The following is a 21,962-nucleotide window of genomic DNA, read 5'->3' on the forward strand; positions in this document are numbered from 1 at the left end:
TAATGCAAAGGAATTGTTTAATCTGTCATTTCTAGAGAACATAGATGAAATAAAAGAACAGATTGCAAATTATAGTTTTCAAATAATCTGAGAAATCAATCAAAAATTGCAACCAAGAATTCCAGGTAAAAGGAAACACAAAAAAACTTTAAGGTTGACTTCCCAGGCTCCACCATTAGGTCAATTGGGAAGACAAATCCATGCAACATTAGGCATGTGAAAAAATTAGGACACCGTACGGCGGCTTGTGTGTGTTTATAACATATTTCAGGCAGTATATGGATATGTTATATCAATTTAACAATACTAAGAAATTCAAGTAATATAGATAAACCAGAAAAAACAGGACTTTTAATGTTTTTTGTTAAATATTTATTAAAAATGCAATATCTGGAGAGGAAAAAGCTGCTAAAGTCCCAGAGGCATATCCCATCAGCAGCACATGAAGAGAGCACTGATACTTAGCATTTTGAAGGCGGTTTTAAACCTTTAGTTTGGTTTGCTCCTGACTGTTGAAGTGAGAGTGAGATCCAAACCGCTGTCTGAGGTTTGACTGAAAACAACCAAAGACCAGGACTTCTGGAATAATACATTTTGACATATGAATCTAAAACTTAGATATTTCAAAGCCAAAACTAAGGACTCATTTGGAAAATAAAGCACATCAGTAAAAGAACATTTTGCAGTGTGTGAAGGACGGCAGTGTAAGTGTCATGTTTTAGGCATTTGGCGGCAGTAGGAACTGGTCAGTTCATCGTCAGAGTCCACCATATATTATGTCATGGTGCTGGATAAAAATGCAAATCCACAAAAAAAAAAAAATATATATATATATGAAATGTTTTTATTTTTTTTTTATTTGTAGATTAAAATGGCCGGCTACAATGTGACAATAAATCTACCGAAGCCACAGAAATAGTGGAAAGTCCTGGTTCAAGCCACATCCTAGATCTTGATACTATTTACTGTCCTAAGCTTTTAGACTGCATACTGCATTTTGTGCTAGCCAAGTTGTTGAACAGGTTAATTTGCAGGTAATTAAAAGATGAAAGTATATGCATGAGAAGCTTTGTAGAAACACTAGGTCAGCAGATTCATAACAATAACATATTTCCTTTTACATTCATTTAGTTAAGACTTTGTTCAAAGTAAAAAAAAAATAGTAAAGCTGAGATTAATTGGGATGCATTGTTACTCTTTGTGCATAAATTCAATTACATTTGTTTTTCCAGTTGTAATTACATGGATGACTAGCATAAAATAAAACAGTACTCATTCATTCCCTGGGTTATATTTTCTTTGAAACATCACTGCCCTCTAGTGGAAAAGACAGGTGCCACACAACATATCAACAAGAGAGTTGCAATATGTGAACATTTGCACTTAAGGCTTGGTTTGTATGCCTAGGACTTGACAGAATTGTCAGTTATTGCTTACAAAGAGCTGTGAGATTTCTAGTTTAAGATTATATCAGAAGTTAAAAGTCTCCTTTGGGTTTCTCATCCCAGAAATGAGCTTGTTCAGTCAGAAAACCAGTTAAATTTGCTAATTGTGTTCCGTTAACATGACAATCAGAATAACAAATAAGCAGCTTTGTTTCTCTTTCTGTGAAGTGGCCATATTTTTATTTTATTTATTTATTTTTTTGAGGCAGGTGAGAAACATGCGGTTTTTCCAAGTCGGAAGTCAGTTGATGTTTCCAACTTAGAACTTGAGGGTAAAACAAAGAAAAGGAGGAAATGATGTCCTAACTTTTTCCTAAAAATCCTAACTTCCAAATAGACTTGGAAGATAAGTTTGATTAAAATCAAACTAGAAACCAAAACATCAACAAAAAAAACCCTAATTGCATGATTGCAATCTCTATTCACTTCAATAAATATCTTAATTTAAAGTTCATTATAAATTCAAGCATATACACTGTTATACAGAGAAACAGCATTATTATCATCATTATTTAGTCCTTTAGCCTTAGGCAAAGCATTAAAATAAAACCACACATCTAAGTCACTTTGGCTAACCATGTGCCTGTAAGACTTCTTAAGCAAGTAAAATTGGCTTCAAATATAAAATAACTCACAGAAAATTATAATCTCTGTTTATAATCAACATAAAAATAGACACACAGTTGTGTTGCCTTAATTTTCTGTTTAGATGTTTTCTGAAACAGTTTCCTGTTTCATCATATGTGCATATAAAAACAACACATTCTCATAAACAGTGAATTTCTGAGCACTGACATTATCAACTAAAGAAATCTGTCACTTCAGGGTGAAGCTGTGTTCTTTCAATTTCCTCTGAGTTGCTATAGAGGAACATATCTTCACTGTACAGTTTCTGGGCTCAGACCAAGTCTTAGGTTTTCTAATCAACACAGAACCGGATGACTTCTTATTAACAGTTTTGTGGTTTTAACGACATTCAGAGCATTATATACAGATTACCAGTCAGGATTCCTGGCTTCCTATTGACCCTGATCTCCATCAGAGGTTGTGCTTTAAACACGTTGTTGGATTTGAGGTCAGTACCGATGCTTAACATAAAATTCATTGGTTTGCTCCTTGGCAGCTCGTTATGTAGTCCCTGAGCCGAGCCAATCGTTGTTCATCCAATGCCACTAAGCACCAGCAGATGCTAAATCCTTATTTTCCTGGATTATGTAACCTCACTTGGCCAGTCAGCCAACTCGAACATGTCCTGAAGCTAGAATTTCTGAATCAATAAAACTCAGAAGCGGGAAAACACTTGTGAGCTGTCAGAGCTTCTGAAGACCGCTGTGAGACTTTTCTGGAGTAGACTCAGTTTTCTTTTTAAAAAGGTTTTTGAGCTTTAAAGTTTTCTTACTTTTGTCCTTCTCTTTGTTCTTCTCATCTCCACTCTCAGAGGGTGATGCAATTGTTGGGGAAACGGCCTGTGGAGGTGGCAGTGGAGACTCCTGCTCAGCCAGCAGTCTGCTCAGAGGAAGGTTCGGTGTAGAGGCTGACAAAGGCGTATGCACCGAGGACATAGAGCTGCATGATTTTTCAAGGATTCCATCATACACGAGTTGGCTCAGAGGCCCAGCAGTACAGACGTCTGAGGACGACTGCCATGGCACTTGGGATGTTAGCATAAGATCTGGCTGTCCAACACGACATGGCAAAGAACTCGATTCAAATCCTCCAAGGTCGTCCCTCAGTGTCAGATGCTTAGACACGTCAACTGAAGCATTCACTCTATCCCACGAGATATTCTCAGAGAAACTATCTGATGAACTGGTGTTGCTTCTTGAGAGTCCAGGTATTCTCCTTCTAAGGGAACCGCCAGACGTCTCAGCTTCATTTCTCAGTATCCGTCTGCTTTGTGCTGACTCCAGTCCAAACTCTGGTGTATCGTTAAAGATTGGAGCATCCCTAAAAGCATCCATTGGTTCTCTGAGGGGCATCTTGACAGAGGCAGGATCTGAACAATATTCCAGCTCTTCTCTAGATATCTTTCTTTGTGGTATTACAGCAGTCTCATCTATTTTATCCTTTGGTACGGCCATCAGAGAGGATTCGAGCTGAAAGTCTCCCATATTCAGCGGAAGCTTCCTAGAAGCTGCATCTTGGGACATTCCCATTGAATTCCTCGTAACTCTTCTTGATTCAATGAAACGTTCAGCATCATCTCTCCCTTTCTTTCTTGAGGCCACATTTATTGAAGTCTCCATAATATCCCTTGATGTTATCCTCTGTGTTTCTGCTGATGATTCCAGCTCCGGTCGAAAAATCTTTTTCATCTCCAATGGCTCTACGTCGTATCTGTCTTTGTAAAGATTCCTTGAGGGAACGTCCATTAAATCCTCAGTGGTATGTTTCTCTGTTTTTATGGATGAGACCTCCATATATAAATCATGAGAAACTCCCTTTCTTAATGCATCATCCATAGAAACTTCACTTCTACGTCTAGATATCTTCTTTGGTGCAGCATTTCCACAAGATTCTTGATTGGAAATCTTAAAAGAAATGGTTTGCAAAGCAGGATCCACAATTTTGCCATTTACCATTTTCTTGCAAGAAACACCTAAATCAACAGGAGTTTCATGCTCTTCCTCAGACACGTTGTGAACTGGAGAATCAGCAGGAAATTCTACTTTTCCACTTAAAGGCTTTGTAATTGGACTGTCTGCGAGGAGCTCAGCCTCATCGTGATACAACCTTCTGGATGACGTGTCCAGGATAGGACTAGGAAACATTTTGCTGAGGGTAGGTGACATTATGAACTCAGAGTCTACGAATTTTTCTTGGGAATCTCTATTAAAGGGGAACAAAACAAAAGGAGAAAACAGACAAGGATGGAGAGATGTCTTAATAAAATTTGCAAGGAAAATTGTAAATTGTAACTGTGTTCTTTAAAAATGTACGTTAACCTGTGGGGATGGGAACTTACTGTTTTTTAAGAGATTTTCTGAGTTCTTCTCCTTCGTCATAGCAAGAGTAAGGAGCTCTAATGGGGATCAGAAGGTCGGGGTCTTGGGAGACGGTGGCAGGTTGTGGCTGAGGGAGGACTCCAGGACGACGTGGCCTTGAGATGGTGGATCCTCGAAGACGAGGCGAGCGCTTATGAGGCGGAATGGGAACTGCGGGAAAGGGACCAAATATAACCATATAACAGGCAACACCTAGCTATTGTATCTTCTTTTATGCCCATTAAAGTAGCAAAACACACATATCTTTATCTAGTTTAAAATATAATTACACCACGTCACATTTAAAGTCACTTAAATCCACTTTCTTCCCTTTCTGTTTCTGTGTTCGAATTTCAGCATCTAGATCCTAAATGCATTCTGTTGCTGGATGCTGGTGTTAATAGTACTTAATAAACAGGCCAATGAAAATCTTTTTTAGGACAAATTAAAAGATTTCAATGTACTTTATTCAATTGTTTAAGGAATTAATGATATTAGGGTTTTTTTTTATTTACTTATTTCAGTGTTGTAACTCACCAGGCATCTGTGGTATAATAGGTGCAGCTTGTTCATCTAATAGATCTTCTACTGAGCCGTGTACAGAACTGTGATATGAACAGGACGACTGGGATACTCGGGGGAACCCCAAGGCGGTCGTGTCTGAGTAGAGTTGAGCGGAGAGGTTAGCTAGTCCAGGATTCCTCATAATGGGAAAACCACAGAGGAATTCAATCTGCTGCCAGCGGTGAAGACGTTCTCGCAGACAAGCTGTTACTTCGGACAACGCATGCCTGTGGGGTACGTAAAGTGTTCGGTGATCAAAACTGACATTATTTTTAGACAGACGAAAAACCAGAGCTGCTTGTGTGACTCTGTGCCTCACTTTGCTTCCATGATCTTATGATCGACTTGGTCTAGGGAGGAGCTGTGGGCCATGTGAAGCGTTCCCAGAACAGAACTTCTCTTCTTCTTGATCCTCTCTGCCTGCAGAAAAAATTAAGGAGAAATGTGACAGACAGTGCAGGTAGAATTTGCAACAATTCATTCATTCACTTATTCACCTTACCAAAGTATTAGTTCTGAAGTATTTTATTGTTTTTACATGCATACAGTTTTTCATTCATTACCTCCTCCTTGGCAGCGGCAAGTTGCAGTTCTGCGCTGTGCTTTTTGACGTTGTAGTACTGAACCTCCACCTCGTGTGTGAGCTGGAGCCACTGCTGAAGGGCACCTGAGACTGTCCAGCTGGCTATCATCTCCTTCTCCGCCTGCTTCAGCGCTCCACGGACCTGAACAAGTGTTAGAAATCAGATTCCAGTCACAAAAGAAACCTTTAAAAGAAACCAGCTAAACACACTATAATGGTAACTTACAAGTTATTTCTTCAATAATGTATCTGTATACACATTAGTGCTTGATTTTGCAAATAATTATTTAAGTTTCCTTTTTAGATAGATACAAATTAAGAAGTTATTAGTTGTTGGACGACAAGGCACTGCTATCGAACTTTGCACTTAAACTAAAAGAATGGCTGTTATAACTATAATCCATGACATTGTTGTCACATGCATGTGTTGAACAAAAAAGAGAATGACCAAAAAATAGATTTTCCATCCCCCCCACCTCGCTGCACAGATATTCACATCACCAAAAGAAGACGTTAGCTCAACGCCTGCCAAGCCGTGTTATTTTTAACCGATTGAAAGTAATAGAAGCCGGTAGCATTTTAAGCTTGAGGGGGTTATAGCACCAAAACATGTTGCAGCTCATAAAGGGGTTTTCCACCAAAGCAGTTCCACTGCTGAACAAGGGTTGGTGCTACAGGTAGTTCTCCAGTGGTACTAAAAAGACCGAGTAAAGAATATTTTGGGTTATCCACAGATGGCAAAACACCTCATTGCACCAATTAAAAATATCCCAGTAAATATCTGAACCGCTCTTTTTTTTTTTTTCAGTATGTCTGCAAATATGCAAAAAAAAAAACTCAGTGATACATTTCTTTTAAATTGAGTCCAGTATTTGTCTGGCAATGCCTGCAAATAAATGTCCTTAAATGCTATTTTTACAACAGCTGATGCTTGTGCTCAATCTTTACATTGCTAACCTCTCCATTTCAAAATCTATTTCCAAACACCAGTTTATCAATTCAGCTGGAAATGTCCTGTGTGAAAACAGCAGTGTGCAGCAATAAAGGGATATTAAAATAAAACTGCAGAAAATGGGAGACAGTAAGGCTGTTTTTTTTCAGTACTAGTCAAACTTACTGTTTATGTAGCAGCTGTTTTTATTGTTCTTGTTCTGATTTAGGCAAAGTTTCAAACTGAGGACATTTTAATCGGTTGTTGATCATCATGGGAAACCACAAGTGACAAAGGCATGTTTATATGACCAGGCAAAAAGTTGGAAAAAGGATAGCTCAAATTTTTTTAGTTGTAGATTCAGTGTGCTGGTGGTGAAAACAAAATGTACTCTTGCTAAATAAGACCTCACCCTGGTTTAGCACTGGAAACAGTTTGATGGGAAAAATAAAAACAAACACAGCTAGCGACAAATGAACAAATGAGAACCTGCAAGCAGATGTAAATTATTTCAGCTATTCGGCTGATGAGATTCTTGAGTACCGTAATTAACTAGCGTTGTAGCTATAGTGAAATCAGACATGTTTGTGGTAATTTACAGCTTCCTGTCAAATTACCACATGATGTCTCATTTGCTGATTATTATTATCACATATGCTTGTTAGCACATTCACCTTAATTGAACCTGCTGCTGACTGACAACCTTGGTGATTATTGAAATGGTGTATATAGTTGTGCCTGAGTTTTTAGATCAGCAGTCATTTACATGCATTTCTTTGATTTTAACTTTATGATGTATAACCACACCTTATTTTAAAGTATTTTTTTCCATTAGATTATATGATATTAATCTCTCAATGAGTGCTGATGAAGTTGCCCCCACCCCCCTCCTGTTGTAATGTATCTACCTGTTCCAGTTCTTCCTCTGCGTACCGCAGGCGGCTGAGCTCGCTGACGGCTCCCTGTCTCAGCTCGTGCAGACGGTGAGCTTCCTCCTGAGCTCCAATAATCTCATCTCTCATCTTCTCCTCCAGGTATTGTTTTTCCACGGCCACGTTTCGTTTTTCTTCCTGAGCCCGCTCCAGCCTGGGCAAAGCAAAAGGTTCTTAGCTTGACTAACAAAAGAAAACGTTACTAGACTGTGTATGAATGATTATACACCCAGAAAAAAGATAAAATAAAATAAAAACACTAAATATTTACTGTTCCTGTAGGTCCATGAGGCTCTGTTCTGCCCTCTGCAGACTTTCTAAGTCTTTCATCATTTTGGCGACGTGAACCTTGCTGGCTTTGTTTTGGGCCTGGGCAAACCAGCAGCCTCCGACTCCCATCACCACAGACACAATGAGCAGCAGGTCCTTCATGTAGTTGTGAGGGGGGCCTGTTATAGAATGGAAAGGCACAACAGTAGGTTGTGAAAGGCAAAATTAACTGTCCATTTGTAGGGATGGTAGCGTTATCTTTAGAAAAATCCAAACACACTAAGTGATGGTGCTGAAAGAGACAGGCTAAAACTACATATGAAGAAAGAGGAAAGTGAGGAAGAGTTCTTACGAGTAGGTGGTCCAAACAACACCACATCCAGAGCTTTGATGTTGAGCTTCTGTTTGTCTCTCTGGTCCAACACTTTCAACTGGGAACTCAGGAAGGACGGCTCATTTGCTGCAATCCTACAAATATAAATCAGGTCAGATTCAGTTCTGGTACGTAGTACAAAAAAGGGATGATTTTCTTTAAAGTGCATTGTTCTTGCATGATCCTTGGTTGTTGAAGTTGTAGAAACTTTGTGGTCTCAAATGACTGAGAAAATGTATCCTTAGCTTTATAAAAATTGTCAACTTCTAAACACTTGGATGAAAAACACTGAGAATTCTCAGTGTTTTGGTGCATTCAAAATGCTTATTCCACCAACATGCACATTTTATGACATAAACCTTTAATCCTAAAATGTGTATTAAACATCATAAGCAAAGGTTTTCTAATATTTTTTTATACCATAGACTGCCATGTAGAATTTGTACTTTGTGATAATAAACTAAGTTATTTCTTAGTCATGCCACAGACTGAATAGGATTTCGGTTTAGGTGAATAGGACTTTGACTGGGCCATCCTAACACAGGAATATCCATGTGTCTATAATATTCATTCCATTTCTGTGTTTTAGGTTTGTTGTGTTGTTAGAAGGCTGAACTCTTGCCATTCATTCTAACTGTCTCTGCAGCAGAAATGCATCCACACAGCATGATGCCAGAATGAGGGATATGTGCAGCATTAGAAATCTGTTACATGTACCTTTTTACTCTTTTATAAATGTTTATGATTATATATTTTACTGTTTGTGCCACTGAGAATTTCATTATTAACAGTAACATCAGCTAGTACTTTTATCGTGAAGCAATTCTGCGTTCTTCTCACCTGGGCAGGGTGTTTCCATTGACTCTGAAGTCCTTAAAATTCCTCTCATACTGCGGCAGCTCAACAAAGTCTTTCAGCCAGCGTAGAACATTGTCCAGTGTCCAGTTGTGCACTGCCAAATTAATGCTAAAAGTTACTTAAAGGGAATGTTTGAGCCTTATGAATGCATGCTAATGCTTTGTCACTTGTGCACGGCCACACCTTCAGACGACTTCCATCCCCTCCAGAGCTCCTCCACTGTGATGTGCTGGTCTTCTCTGTGCAGCTTGCTGTGTTTGTGAGTCTGCTGCTGCTTCATGTCTTCAATAATGAACTGCAGCAGAATGAAAAACGTGGCGAAAACAGAAATGTTTGAAGATAAAAAAAAAAGCAAAGGGATCCATAACACATTGAACATTTTCTCATTCACTTAAAATAAAAAATGCTACCTAATCACACAGCGCATGTTTTCAGGTTGCAGCATAAAAGTTATAAGCGAGTGTTTTGAAATGCATAAATTTTTTTTAGAAAGCTGGCCCAATATCTGCGTGTTGCAAAAGTGTGTTGGAGGTTTCCTGGAATGTGTTCCTGCCCATAAATCCATTCTATGACAGCTATTGGAATTTTGGGACTTCAATTGGCCCGGGCCTGTCAACCGATGGTCCCATACCAACCGCAACCTGAGCCCTAGGATACTGTATCCACGAACTACTCTCTGCAGGGAAACAGCATTTTAGAAGTCCAGACTTTACCACCAAAGCAAAAGACTCACACATATTTTATGAGCCATTTACTGAATGTTCAAAACATTTACTACAGTATAAGAGGCAAATGCACAGGTGGAATGCAGTGTTCATGTTAAAAGCATTTGCTCTACCAGTGAAAACTGTTCAGAAACATTATGCAGTAATACACTGGAAACGCACCTGTTTGGAAACAAGTGAAGCATCTGGTTGAAAATAGCTTAAAACAAATTTACAACACATCTTTCAATGAGAGACAACACAGCAGAAATGCTTTTGACTTAGCGTCTTCAACATTAGTTTACCTTTGAAGAGTATGACCTCTACAAATATCCTCCTTAAGGCACGCCAGTAAAGTCGGTGTAGTTGCAGTATTCTATTGGTGCTAACTGATTTTGTCACTGAGCCAAAGGCAAAGTTTACTGTTGCTATCCTTGAAGGAGCACTTGACTCCTGCAGCCAGCACACCTGTTGTTCCACTTCTTCACTCTACTCGTCTCTTGCATGCAAGGAAGGACTTGTGTCAAAGGAGCTTCCCAGCAACCATGTACGAGGATGAAAAATGTTGTAAAAACCACAGTTTGTACCTCCATGCTCTCCTCCACCTCAATCCCACCGTCTTGGTCATCATCCATCATCTGGTGGATGCTCCGCAGGGCCTCCAGGCTGAAGCGATCAGATTCACTCAGACATGGTGGATATATAGTCATACATGGGTCTAAAGAAATAAAAGGACAATTGAATTAGTCATTGATTAAGTTTTGTTATTGACCAGTCTCTCCAAACAGTGGATGTTTAAGAACGTCTTTACAACAGTTTCAGGTTATAAAAGCTCATCGTCTTTTATTTGACTGAGAAAATAAAGACAAAATTAGACACTTTTTTATCCATCCTAACTTTAGCCAAAACAAACATAGAATGATACAAATATTGCATTATGCTTGTAACATCATGTAATGTTTACAAGAATAGCAGCTATTTTATTGAGATTCTTATGACAGGCAGTGACATTTTTTTTCCACATTCTTCTTTAGCTCTGTCAGATTGATTGATTTTTAAATTGCTATAATCTGCAATTTAAAAATCTTGCCAGATACTTTTATTTGAAGGTCTGTGCTTTGACTGGGCCATTTACAGACTCCAGTATTTCACAACGTCCAGCAGTTGTGAAAGAATTATTTCACAACTGCTTTCACAATAATTTCAGAATTATTTTGGTTTTACTTCTATCCATCTTCCCACCAACTCCGACTAGGTTCCCTGACCCCACTGAAGAGCAGCATGATGATGTTGACATCATGTTTCACTATGGTGTATATGAAGCTCAACTATATTACAGTTGTATTTTGTTCATCCTCAGTACTTTCTTTGGATTTCATCATTTGACTACTGACACCGAGGTCATCACTGCTCTTATTTTTATTTTATTGTGTTTTATTGCTGTAACTTTTTCTAACAAAACAACAAATGCTTTACTAAAAGCAGTGAAATCTGAGTTCAGATTTTAAATACATAAGTTTTGACTATACCAACTATTTAATCATTAAAATCTATTTAAAGGCAGTCAATTTAAAGACACAGGCGACTTGAATTATATGTGAATTAGAATTTATTCCAAAATAAGAACTTTGCAATGTACATGTTTTAAATATTATGTCCAGATTAGAAAAGGGTTGTTGAGTACTTCTCACTATAAAAATAATAAAGTTAATGTAACTAAAGCAGTGCTGCTTATTGTAGACTGCTGCCTTTGTCATAAACATTAGAACATCTGCACCTAAATCAAGACTAAAATATCAAATTTATAAAAGTACTGAAGTTCCAGTACTCGAGCACAGTCTCCCTGGAGTCTTAAAGGCTGAATCAACTGATGTGATTAAACTTTAAATTGTACAGTGTGTTCCATGTCTGAGTCTAGGCTGGGGAAACGAGGGGTAAGTGACACAGCTTCCTGGTGCAGGACTCTCCGACTACTGAGTCAGAGCTCATTTTTATCTCTGACACAAGAATCTGTGTACTTCAAGGAGCGAGGTCAAAGGTCTACCAGCAATGTCCACCATCAGCTGGCACCAGCAAACTTCAAAAAGCTTTGAAATATATATTGTGGTAAAATTACGTTTTTTTTCTTATCAACAAATGATCTACAGGAACATGACCAGGAAAAATGTCAGTTAAATGAAGAGACAAGCTGAGACACGATAAACGCTTTGAACGATCTGCACATTTAGAGTGACTCAGGAAAGATCAACTGAAAATGAACAGGACAGCACTGAACTTTACCTCATTTAAATGATGTTAAAAGTTGCTTTTTTTTCCCCAATTTCACAGTGCCCTTCACAGTTACTTGTAACCCTGGCAAAGAACCATAAAATACCATAAATAATCGTACTTTTTTATGGCTTTATCAGCTCTGATGGCCTTTATTGGAGAGTGGTCAGACAGGAAAGAAGAAAGACATGTGACAAAGGACATCAAAGGACATGTGCCCAGGACTCAAACCCGTGACAGTCACGTTGAGGACTAAGGCCTCTCCGTACTTGGCTCCCACGCTCTACCCCTGCGTCACTGTGGCACCCTTACACCCAATTTTTGACAACTCATCAAAATTCTTTCAGCCTTTGTTTGCTTGTTTTATGCTCTCTTGTCTTTACCTTTTTGAATATTGTTGAATGACTTTTTTTCTACTCTAGAGAAAGTTGACAATTACTACTCATAAGTGACAAAGGCACTCTAATAAACTTAAAAGTTTTATTAGTTTTAAAAATGATTGAGTAAATGTATAAGAATTCTTGGTGAAAAGTGAGGCAACGGTGTTTCTAAAGACAAGTAAACAAACAAACCAAATGGGATTTTTTCTCATTTTAGTGAATAAATGCAGTAAAATAACAAGCTGGAAATTAAGAAACCTTTTTAGTGCGAGGCTATGCTAGTTTAGATAATTGTTTTTCTAAATATCTACCCTGTCTGCCAATAAGTGTGGAGGTTATATTAACATCACTTTTTGCTATATTTTGAGAGCTTTTTGGGGGGTCTTTTCTTTGTTTTCATATATCTTTTTTTCTCTTCAAGCTGTGGGATGAACAGTATATCTAGATAGAGAGCAGCAACTCTGACCCTTTGGTCATTGATGAAACTGGCATTTCTGAAGAGTGAGAACGCCTGTGATGTGCTATTCCATTTCTGTGGTGTGTGCAAAGCCCTGCAGAACTGGATGTCTGCATGGTGACTGTACATCACTCATGTTGTGAAGACAGATTTGTTTACATGGCTGATTGGAGGGGATAATAAATAAATAAATGAAATAAATTAATATAAATAAAAAGAATCAAGGTAAAGACATGATACTTCTGTCTAACACAACTTCAACTTTCAGCATTTAGCTATGGATTGGTGTTACTGTGGGTTCTTGACTGTGTGATAACTGCTTAAGTGGGAAAAAGCTATTGGCAAAAAACCCCCTCGATGAGAAAGTGTTAAAAGTTACACGTCTGAATGGAGCAGAATTCAGTGAACATTTTCTTTTCTGTTCATTAAACAAATTAAAATATGTAACGACATTCAGCCATAATTTACGCAGCACAGAATATGAGGGATGCGCGGCAAGGAGATGAACCACATGCAAATGTGTGAGTGATGTCACGACGCAATTATTATTTGAAAATATAATTCAGAAAAATTACGACGAATACAAAAACTAGTTCTTGTCAGGGATGAACCAGTGCAACACTGCATAGCAGCAAAAATGAATAGATTTGTAAATATATTCCATTTTGCAGCTACAAACAAAATGACCTTTTTTAGGAAGGTGATTCCGAACCAAGACATGACATGTTGTCATGCTGGCAATGAACCTTTGGTTGTTCAGCTAAGGAATCCACTTTCCCCAACTCTCCTACAAAACTCATTTTTTTTCCCCCTTTAATTGTCTTTACACGTATAAAACACCTACGTACCTGGCGGCTCGAAGCCGGCGCTGCCTCCGGGAGAGGCGAGGCCCTGGAGATCCCCAAAGCTTTGCGCGGCAACCAGGAGCGCAGCGGGGACAATGAGAAACACAATGGAGATGGCGAGCATTTCGGGCGCTTCTGTGGTCGAAAGTTTAGAAACTTGTGAAAAAAAAGATGGGGAAATAACACAGGAGCGACGAGCGTCCCGCAGGCAGCAGTGTCAGTCTGCGAAAGCGATCCGTGTGTCTATTACGGGTGCCGAGCCAGAATAGAGATGTGATACTTGTGCTCACTTGAGAAATCATCCAAGCTGGATAATACTTATCCGAAATAGACGGGAGCGTACTTTGCACAACAATAATACATGAGGTAAGAATAAATAAATAAATTATTATTTACCGAATTTTTTTTAAAGGCAATAAATCTCTGCCGATTCTAGAAATATTTCTGTTGTGGTCGTCCAAATCCTGTGCAACACAAATCAGAAAATGTGTTTCCAAAAAAATGATCCATCAAATGAAATCCAGGATTTAGGGAAGGTCGTCCACTTACAGTGAAACGATATAAGAAATAAGTTGGAATGCAGTTTTGCAACTACAGGTGCAAAGATCTTCTCTTGGATTCCTGTGTTGGGTTTCAGTGTTTTATAACTCAGGGGGTCCAATTGAACAGTGGTACTGTGCTCTCTCTCCTCTGCTGTCCCAGCCCTGACGTTCTTCCAGGAAATTGACAGCTTCTCTCCTCCCCCTACCAGCAACAGGAAACCATTCAGGAAATGTCCTAATTCCCATCCCACATACATGGAGCAAAAGGTTGGTACTGATCGTCACGCCAGCTACAGTAGAGACGTTTTTATTTATTTTGTTCTTTACCCTGTCTATCCTCTTACTGCTGCATGAAAAGGAGTATCAATTAGACCCTTCAGAAAAGCTCAATCATGCCAGGAATAGAATGTACTGTGCCTGAATATACATGCTGCACACTTTAAAAACTGCTGGGTTAAATATGAACCATTTGGGTTATCAATCTGCAGAGCTTCTAAGACTGTTTTTTTTTTTATTGTTTCTACAACAGTGTGAAAGATGTAGCATATTATTTTCCATCATAATAAATATATCCCGTCTTTATTTACTTTAGGACCAATTCTTTGTTTAAAGAGTAATCTATGGATCCAGATAGCACCAGCTTGTAAATAAAATTATCATGTAAATAATAATGATGGTCTTCTCTAACCCAACAAACAAGGTCACATTTTTAGATCTAGCCTTTCTTTAAAACTTCTGTTCCAGCAACATAACCTCAGCATTTGGGTTAAAGAAATAGCCCAACAGTTTTTAGAGTGTACTGTTCGCAAGCCCGTCAATCTATGTTTAGAGGCTTTGCTAGTGCTAGTACAGCTGTTCTAGTGATGTTAGTATGCGTCACTTGCGATTTCCAATCACACCAAGATGTAACGTGATATGATCTAAATCCCAGATCCATGTATTTTGCCCTGTTCAAATAAAATTGTTCATTCACACAACTTGAAAGTGCATGGATCAAGCGGCCTACACAAGTACACAAACACAACACAGTAACCAAGTGTCACATTACTTTCAGCAATGTGGGTCCTGGTTTAAAAATAGTTAGGCAAATATGACCTCTAGCCTGTGGAGTATGTCCAAGTGGTGAGTGACCCTATTGGCATTTAACAAGAGCAGAGTAGATACACAATTCCATATAAATTCAGTAAGATTAGATCTGTTTTTAGATTTATCCAATATATTTTGTGACGCAAATCAAGACCGACAAGGCCACAGCTGAGTGGCTTAAAAAAATAAATAAATAAAGATTTTGAGTCAAAGTATGGAATTAGTATTGCTACAGTATGATTTAAAAATCTGAAACATTTAAGTGTAAACTAAAAAAAACTAAAAAAATTAATTAGTAAAAAAATTTTTTACATCACTTTGCACCTCAGTATTCACACACCGCCATCTCTAGTTTTCCCTACTCAACAATTATTCTGAATCTTTAGTCTTCCTATTATGCATGTGTCAAAGATGCATGCAAATGAGTAATGAGTGAGAATGCGGTACGTCAAATTCGCATCTTAACTTCAAAAAGATGTTTAATGGGTTACTTTTAAAAACTCCGCTTCACCTCTCAACTGAGTCCACTATGTTTTAGATCACATCACAAAACACACTGAACTAATGACATACTGAATTTAGCCGTCATTCATATCCATGTGGAAGCAATATATAAAACATACCAAAAATACTGTGAAAAATCGCAAAGTAAGACTGGTTGCATTGGGCTGATGCTAGGAAGGTCAGCTCAAAGCTGCATTCATAGAGTTTTAGAAGATTTTTAAAAGTATGAACCTCAAAGACATGTTTCCAAATCAGGTTTACTTCGTGTACACTGACCCATTATTGACCAGCAGATAAAATTGTTAAAACGTTTGTTATTAACAGCTAACATGCGATAAACAGTGCTGTGAAGAGAATGAAATTGTAGTATGACAGTTAAAGAAATACAACCAACTTGAGACGAGACAGAAATAAGGATCACAAATAGCAACCTATATGATAACAAAATAAAGTAAGTTTGCAGTATCATACAAAAATGGTCAAATGTACCGAAAAAGCTTAGAAAATATAATCTGAATAACATTATGTTTTTATGGTGCATTAAAAACAATGTTACCTTTACAAATTGTCCTTTTCTCAGAATAGTTAAGGTTGTTCAGTAAAAATAAGATTTTAATGGTAAAAAGCAGAAGGAAGACACCTTTCACACCCACGTAAGTATAAAAACAACATTTTTATCAAATCCAGGTGTTAGCATTAGAAGGCACATCCCCCTTCTTATAGGTGAGGATCTGGGATATCTGAGTGGGGCTCATGTCCACAACTTTCCACCAGAGGGTGCTGAAGCACAAAGTCAGTAAAAAGTTTGTTTATTTTTCTTTCAACTCATCCTTTCCCAGCTCAGAAGCATTCCTTATGTTTTCACTGTTGCTCTGAAAATACAAAGCTTCGGGACTTCAGCGCAGGCTTGCAGATCCGCTGAACTTTTTAGACAAAAACTGTGCATGTCCTTTCCTGACAGCGCAAGACCACGAACCATGAACCACAGCCGACTACGTCAGTACTGACACGCCTGAGTCACTGTTGCTGGCAGCGTGGCCATCGCCATGGCCGCCAACTGAAGATGAAGGTGAAGAGGAAGATGCTGGTGATGAGGAAGCGTTGCTGTTGGACCGGAGGATGATCCCAGTGGCACTGCAGTGAGGCCGAGGTCCCGGCTCGGGAGTGTAGGTGAAAGTCAGGCCTGTGGGGTAGATGATTCCGTCGTTGCGGACCAGCGTGACGGGAACCTGAACGGGCTGCAGCACCCAGCGCCAACCCTCCCTGAAGGAAGAGATGTCTGGAACTACACAGAGGATGCTCTCTCCACACCTGAACGAGCAAACAAATCGGAGTCTGCATCAACACAGAGAGAGGCGTGCGTGCGCACACACAGCTGAGCTCGGGCAGACAGTTCTACCTGTACATGGTTTCTGCCTCCACATCGCCAAACCAAACTCTGAGGTTAGGGGTGAAGTTCTGTCCCGTCACTTCCAACATGGCCACATCTCCTCCGCCATTCAACTGAGGAGGGTGAAAAAAAGCACATCTTAAAAGAGCCTGAAAAATGACTGCGGTCGAAAGGTTGGAATGATGCGAAACAAAGTCGGATCTGTGGTTACCTGCAGACTTTCCACCACAGGGACGGGGCTGACCGGTGTGGGCACTGGACCCATGCCTTCACAAAATGTGTACTCTGCTTTGTCAGTGCTAATGATGGTCCATGCTGCGCCGTCGTTAACGTTTTCCTTGCGAGAGTCTTTGGGGCATGGCGTACCCTGGGACAGAAATTATTACCATCACACACTAGTTACAAAAATTTAGAACAAAACTTCTACACTTGTTTGTTGCACCTTTTTAATGGTGCTCTGACAGACTGAATTTCTGATCTATCACTGATGATAAACAACATTCTTCATCTGTCTGGTTCCAATTGAAGTTTCATAACATTAGGAAAACATGCAATAATGTTGGTTAATGTTGTGATGATGAAGTGATCAAATTTAAATGCAAACTTAAGCAGTGTTAGAAAATGAAAAAATAAATGTATTATTTCTATCTCAACAATAGGGTTGTATTGAAGGACTTTACTCAGGCAGTGTCTGCTGTCTTATCTAAAACAGATTACTTCTGGTAAAGAAAGTAATATTTCTTGTAGGGAAACATTAATACTGTTTGAGGTTATTGTGAAAAAAAAATATATCGTCATAAGAATTTGGATTAATCAGGATTATGATAATAGACTGCCGTTTACATGCAATACACATTTTGTACATTTTTTCTAAAAATCCTTGCTCAGTTGCACATTTCTTGGATCCAAGTATTGTTATGAGTGACAAGTAGTGTTATTGCTGACAAGTGCACTTATTTTCATGTTATAGTTCTGTACTTACTGTACAGGTATATTATTCTTTATTTTGTCTTTTATATATTTTTAACACTTTTTTATCTTTGTGTGAACCTAAATGCCTCGATGTCTTTATACTTGAATTTACCAGTGTGAGATAATAACATCTATCCTATTCGATAAATACTCATCAACGTCCAAGCAGTTCTTTGCAATGTTAATATTGGCACACATTACTACAAAAATAGCAGTAGATTTGTGATACAAAACATAAATATTGTCATTGTATCAACACACAATGTGTACTTCTACAAACTTAGTCTACTGACCCATGCAATGTGTATTTAGAAATGCTGCAACAAAAGCTATGTACAGAATAAAATAAAGAGCATAAACCGTGTAGTCACAAAAATCAGAAGAATATATCATGCAGTCTCTGCACACATCAGGTTTAGTAGCTTCATTTTATTGCCTACTCCATCACTTCATAATAATGACATTCAAGGTAATTTGTTTTAATTTAAAATAGAAATGTGACCAATATTTAGGACAAATGTACTGCAGCTTCCTTGTGTGTAGCAGAAAATAGGCAATTACTGTATAAATCACCCTTCAAAGACTATTTCTCTAATCTTTATTTAAAAAAAAAAACTTTTATAAAACGTAAAAAAAAAACAATTTTTGTCAACGGCTGCAGACGTGTGGATGTGCACAGGCATGCATCTACACACCTGATACTGGATAATTCTTTCCTGTGAAAGACAGAGATACATTTTCTCTGTATCTTTCAGGTAGAAGGCACACTTGTGAAGCTGAGATACGGGATCATCTGCATCCAACTGCGCTGCTTGCTTGTCAACTTTACGAATGATCTGAAGAAATACAGAAAGAGCACCCATCGTGAACGCTGCCAAAGAAAACACAGACACAAACAAAAAACAAAAACTTACTGCTACACTTCGGGACATTTGTGCAACAGCAACTTACATACCAGTCTAGGCAGGGCCAGGCCAGTAACAGAGCAGACCAATTTCACTGTCTGGCCATAGTGAATGTAGCCATCTTTTACGGTGAATTCCTCTCCTTCAGATTCATCATCGTCCACTAAACAAATTGATAAAATTCTCTGAGCATCCACGTATTCAAATAAATACATAAATAACCAAAAGCTAAAAAGAAGGATAAGAAAAAAAAAAAAGATTGACTCACACAGGTGGATGTAGAAGGCGCCCCATTGTTGGGAGCTGGCATGAAAGTTCCCTCCCTCAACATGAAGGTACCTGGTACTGACTGTTTGGGAACGCAGGCGGTTGAACAAGGCCACTTTAGTCCCAGAAGCTATGCACACTGGTGAAAGATGGAGAGGAAAATGGAACCAAATGTTCTCCAAGAGATTAAATCCGTACAGTGATGTGATGTGGACTCACAGTCTGCGTTTTTCAGGGACTGTTTCTTCTTGGAAGGTTTGGAGATGACTTTGATCCTCTTGCTGGGGAAAACGCCGACATCCGAGCTGTTTCCATGTAACATCTTCACAGACAGCATGAAGTGCTTTCTTTTGTCCGAGTCACTGATATACAGGGTTTTAGCCGTGCAGAAGTTCTACCGCAGAGAGAGAGAGGGCAAAACGTTAGAGGTGTTTTTGAGGACACATCAAGTTTGAGCCGCTTTCAATTCCTTTTTTAATGTTTTTGACAGAACAAGTTTAAAGCTGCTGCATACACAGGTAATTTGCAAAAGTGTTCAAACCTCATGCAATTTTCCACATTGTCAAATTACTATCAAAGATGGCAGTACTTTATTGGGATTCGTGGTACTCCGACAAGGGACAGGAAGAAGATAAGATGGCTTCCAGAATTTATCGCAAATAAAAATCAGAAAATTGTCCAGTGCATCTGTATTTAGCCTATCTGAATCTATCATATGATAGAAAAATGAAACACTTGCAGGTGTAACTACATTGAGTTGGTTCAATAGCTCTGTCCAATCTTAGAAAAATAGCTTAGGCTCAGTCAGAATTTAAACCGCAGTTTTTAAATTTTGCCAATCAAATTTAAATCTGCAATTTCTGGGATGTTTCTTAAATATGATAGTTCTTTGATCAAAACCCATCCTAAACCTTTATTCTAAACCTTTATTCTTGTCACTTTCCAGATAAGGTTACATTTGTTGAGTGAGACTGATTCTCCTACTGGATCTCTGGAGCTCTCTAGTTGGTGCCATCTACTTATTCAAGCTACCGATTAGCTGGCTTCTCAGTCAGCTACAGTGAACACAAAAGGAAAGAACCTAGACTTAATGTCAATATTTTTCATCAGCAACAAATTACAAAGCTCTCTATAATGAACTTTGTTGGACACCTGAAACAACATCAAGCTGAATGTATATATTCCTGATGCGGAGGAAAATCTAAATGTCTGTAGCTTTTAAACAGCACCAAGTACATTCACAGCAACAGACATGCAAGTGCCCACCAGTACAGTTTCCAGATGCCAGTCTGTCAGCAGGAGTTTATGCAGCAGCTGCACTCAATTCATAAATCATTTGGATTGTTTATATATCAGAATTCCTCCAAAGGAATGTACTTGTTTCAATTATCAAACGTCAGCACAGTTATTCAGAAACTTCCCATACATAAATCTTGTTGTCTAGTGGTTTTATTGTTTCATGACAACCTCATTAGTTGACAAAAATCAAACCAAGCCAGGAGTTAGCTCTATGCAGATCACTTGTCGAATTACTTGAGACCCTCATAAAATAGAATTGCTAGAAACCTTTATTGTTGAACAAAGTTAAAAAACAAAATTACTCTCAACTAGTATTAAGAAACCACCAGGTGGGTTCTTTCTATTACACCCTTATCTATAACGCAAATTCAAATACAAGACATTGATGTTTGTGTTTGTGGTGTGGCAAAAATACTTTGTAAGATATTGTGAGCCCATGTTATATCACTATTTGTGACTCACCTTTCCTTCCAGAAAGAGTTGCTGCATGTCTTGTTCACTGCTGCCTATCCCAATGAAAACATAAGGCTGGGCCTCTGGTTCAGAGCAACCTTCCTTCACCAACTCCTTCACCTTCTTCTGCCAACCCGTCCCCATCAGATACACGCATGGTGGCGGGCAGAAAAACCTAACGGGGGACAATAATAATATGAAAAAGCTCCAAACATGTATCCCGTTTAGAAACTATTTTTATTTGAATAAATCGGCCTCACACAAACCTTTTCTCGTTCCCGTATGACTTTTGTGCCACTTTTGCATGCAGTACGAGGACCGTCTGATCCTCCTTCTCTTTCAAGTACGCCCTCATAGCCTCCCTGAAATAAAGATGTATTAAATACCACAAATAGCAATCGGCTTAATAAAAGTGCAACTCCGTAAATTAGAATATCAAACCATTTACTTCGGTAATCCTGTTCAAAAAGTGAAACCCCTTTACTTTATAAGTTTGAATATATTACATAAAATTCATCAAAATGATTTCAATGCAGAAATGGTTTGTGTAGATGTATATCAGCACAAAATCATATGATTGTGCACAATGTCAGATTTTTAACTCCCATTACAAGGAGCTAAGAAAGGTAATTTAAAAAACAAGATGGCAATGAAATATGCTATGTGCTTTAAAATACATCAAAACTTGTTTTATTGACTATGGTATCACTGTACTTAGCCAGCAACCTATCCTGACCACATCCATACAACGAGTCAGATGGAGTAATGCATGTAAAAGAAGCTCCAACCAAGAATGTGAACTTTATTACATGTTGCATTTTCATGGTGGCTAGCAAATCTATAAGAGTCTCACTTTTTGAATTTCAGAACTCGGATAACTTAAGTTTGATGATTTACTGATTTGGTAAGTTGTACTTGTAAATAATATGTTCTGTCGGGCTTAGCTGAAG

At 38.5% G+C, this 21,962-nt stretch overlaps 2 protein-coding genes and 1 long non-coding RNA gene across 3 annotated transcripts in view; 1 reads left to right on the plus strand and 2 right to left on the minus strand.

Annotated features, from left to right (window-relative positions):
* On the minus strand, positions 1-14,281 carry LOC103469248 (stromal interaction molecule 2-like). Its single transcript, XM_008416822.1, has 12 exons — positions 13,598-14,281; positions 10,232-10,362; positions 9,124-9,235; positions 8,923-9,034; positions 8,062-8,177; positions 7,711-7,888; positions 7,416-7,593; positions 5,557-5,718; positions 5,313-5,413; positions 4,967-5,220; positions 4,411-4,600; positions 1-4,274 (listed from the first exon to the last, which is right to left on the minus strand). Exons 1-12 carry the CDS (start codon positions 13,716-13,718, stop codon positions 2,756-2,758), a joined length of 3,174 nt encoding a protein of 1,057 aa, XP_008415044.1. The 5' UTR covers positions 13,719-14,281; the 3' UTR covers positions 1-2,755.
* LOC103469268 (uncharacterized) overlaps positions 13,874-21,962 on the plus strand; it is a 16,783-nt gene continuing 8,694 nt past the window's right edge. The window contains exons 1-2 of the long non-coding RNA XR_534325.2: positions 13,874-13,960; positions 14,297-14,403. This is a non-coding gene — a long non-coding RNA (uncharacterized LOC103469268). The remainder of the gene's footprint in view (positions 13,961-14,296; positions 14,404-21,962) is intronic.
* The window catches only part of LOC103469257 (recombining binding protein suppressor of hairless-like), a 6,954-nt gene continuing 955 nt past the window's right edge, over positions 15,964-21,962 (minus strand). The window contains exons 3-11 of the mRNA XM_008416832.2: positions 21,279-21,374; positions 21,022-21,187; positions 19,480-19,654; positions 19,262-19,399; positions 19,044-19,156; positions 18,784-18,924; positions 17,328-17,483; positions 17,126-17,229; positions 15,964-17,037 (exon numbers count right to left, since the gene is read on the minus strand). Of these exons, the coding sequence (XP_008415054.1) occupies positions 16,719-17,037; positions 17,126-17,229; positions 17,328-17,483; positions 18,784-18,924; positions 19,044-19,156; positions 19,262-19,399; positions 19,480-19,654; positions 21,022-21,187; positions 21,279-21,374 (1,408 nt within the window). The 3' untranslated portion in view covers positions 15,964-16,718. The remainder of the gene's footprint in view (positions 17,038-17,125; positions 17,230-17,327; positions 17,484-18,783; positions 18,925-19,043; positions 19,157-19,261; positions 19,400-19,479; positions 19,655-21,021; positions 21,188-21,278; positions 21,375-21,962) is intronic.

This window comes from Poecilia reticulata, linkage group LG1 (genome assembly GCF_000633615.1).
Source record: "Poecilia reticulata strain Guanapo linkage group LG1, Guppy_female_1.0+MT, whole genome shotgun sequence".
NCBI lineage: Eukaryota > Metazoa > Chordata > Actinopteri > Cyprinodontiformes > Poeciliidae > Poecilia > Poecilia reticulata.

What these genes read in the sequence shown, in the direction of transcription:
- LOC103469248 (XM_008416822.1), bottom strand. Translation starts at nt 13,718, where the DNA reads ATGCTCGCCATCTCCATTGTGTTTCTCATTGTCCCCGCTGCGCTCCTG. An exon ending in CTCATGGACCTACAGGAACA is followed by an intron (nt 7,594 to 7,710) that starts GTAAATATTTAG and finishes TGCTTTGCCCAG; the next exon opens with GCTGGAGCGGGCTCAGGAAG. An exon ending in CAGAGGAAGAACTGGAACAG is followed by an intron (nt 5,719 to 7,415) that starts GTAGATACATTA and finishes ACACTTGTTCAG; the next exon opens with GTCCGTGGAGCGCTGAAGCA.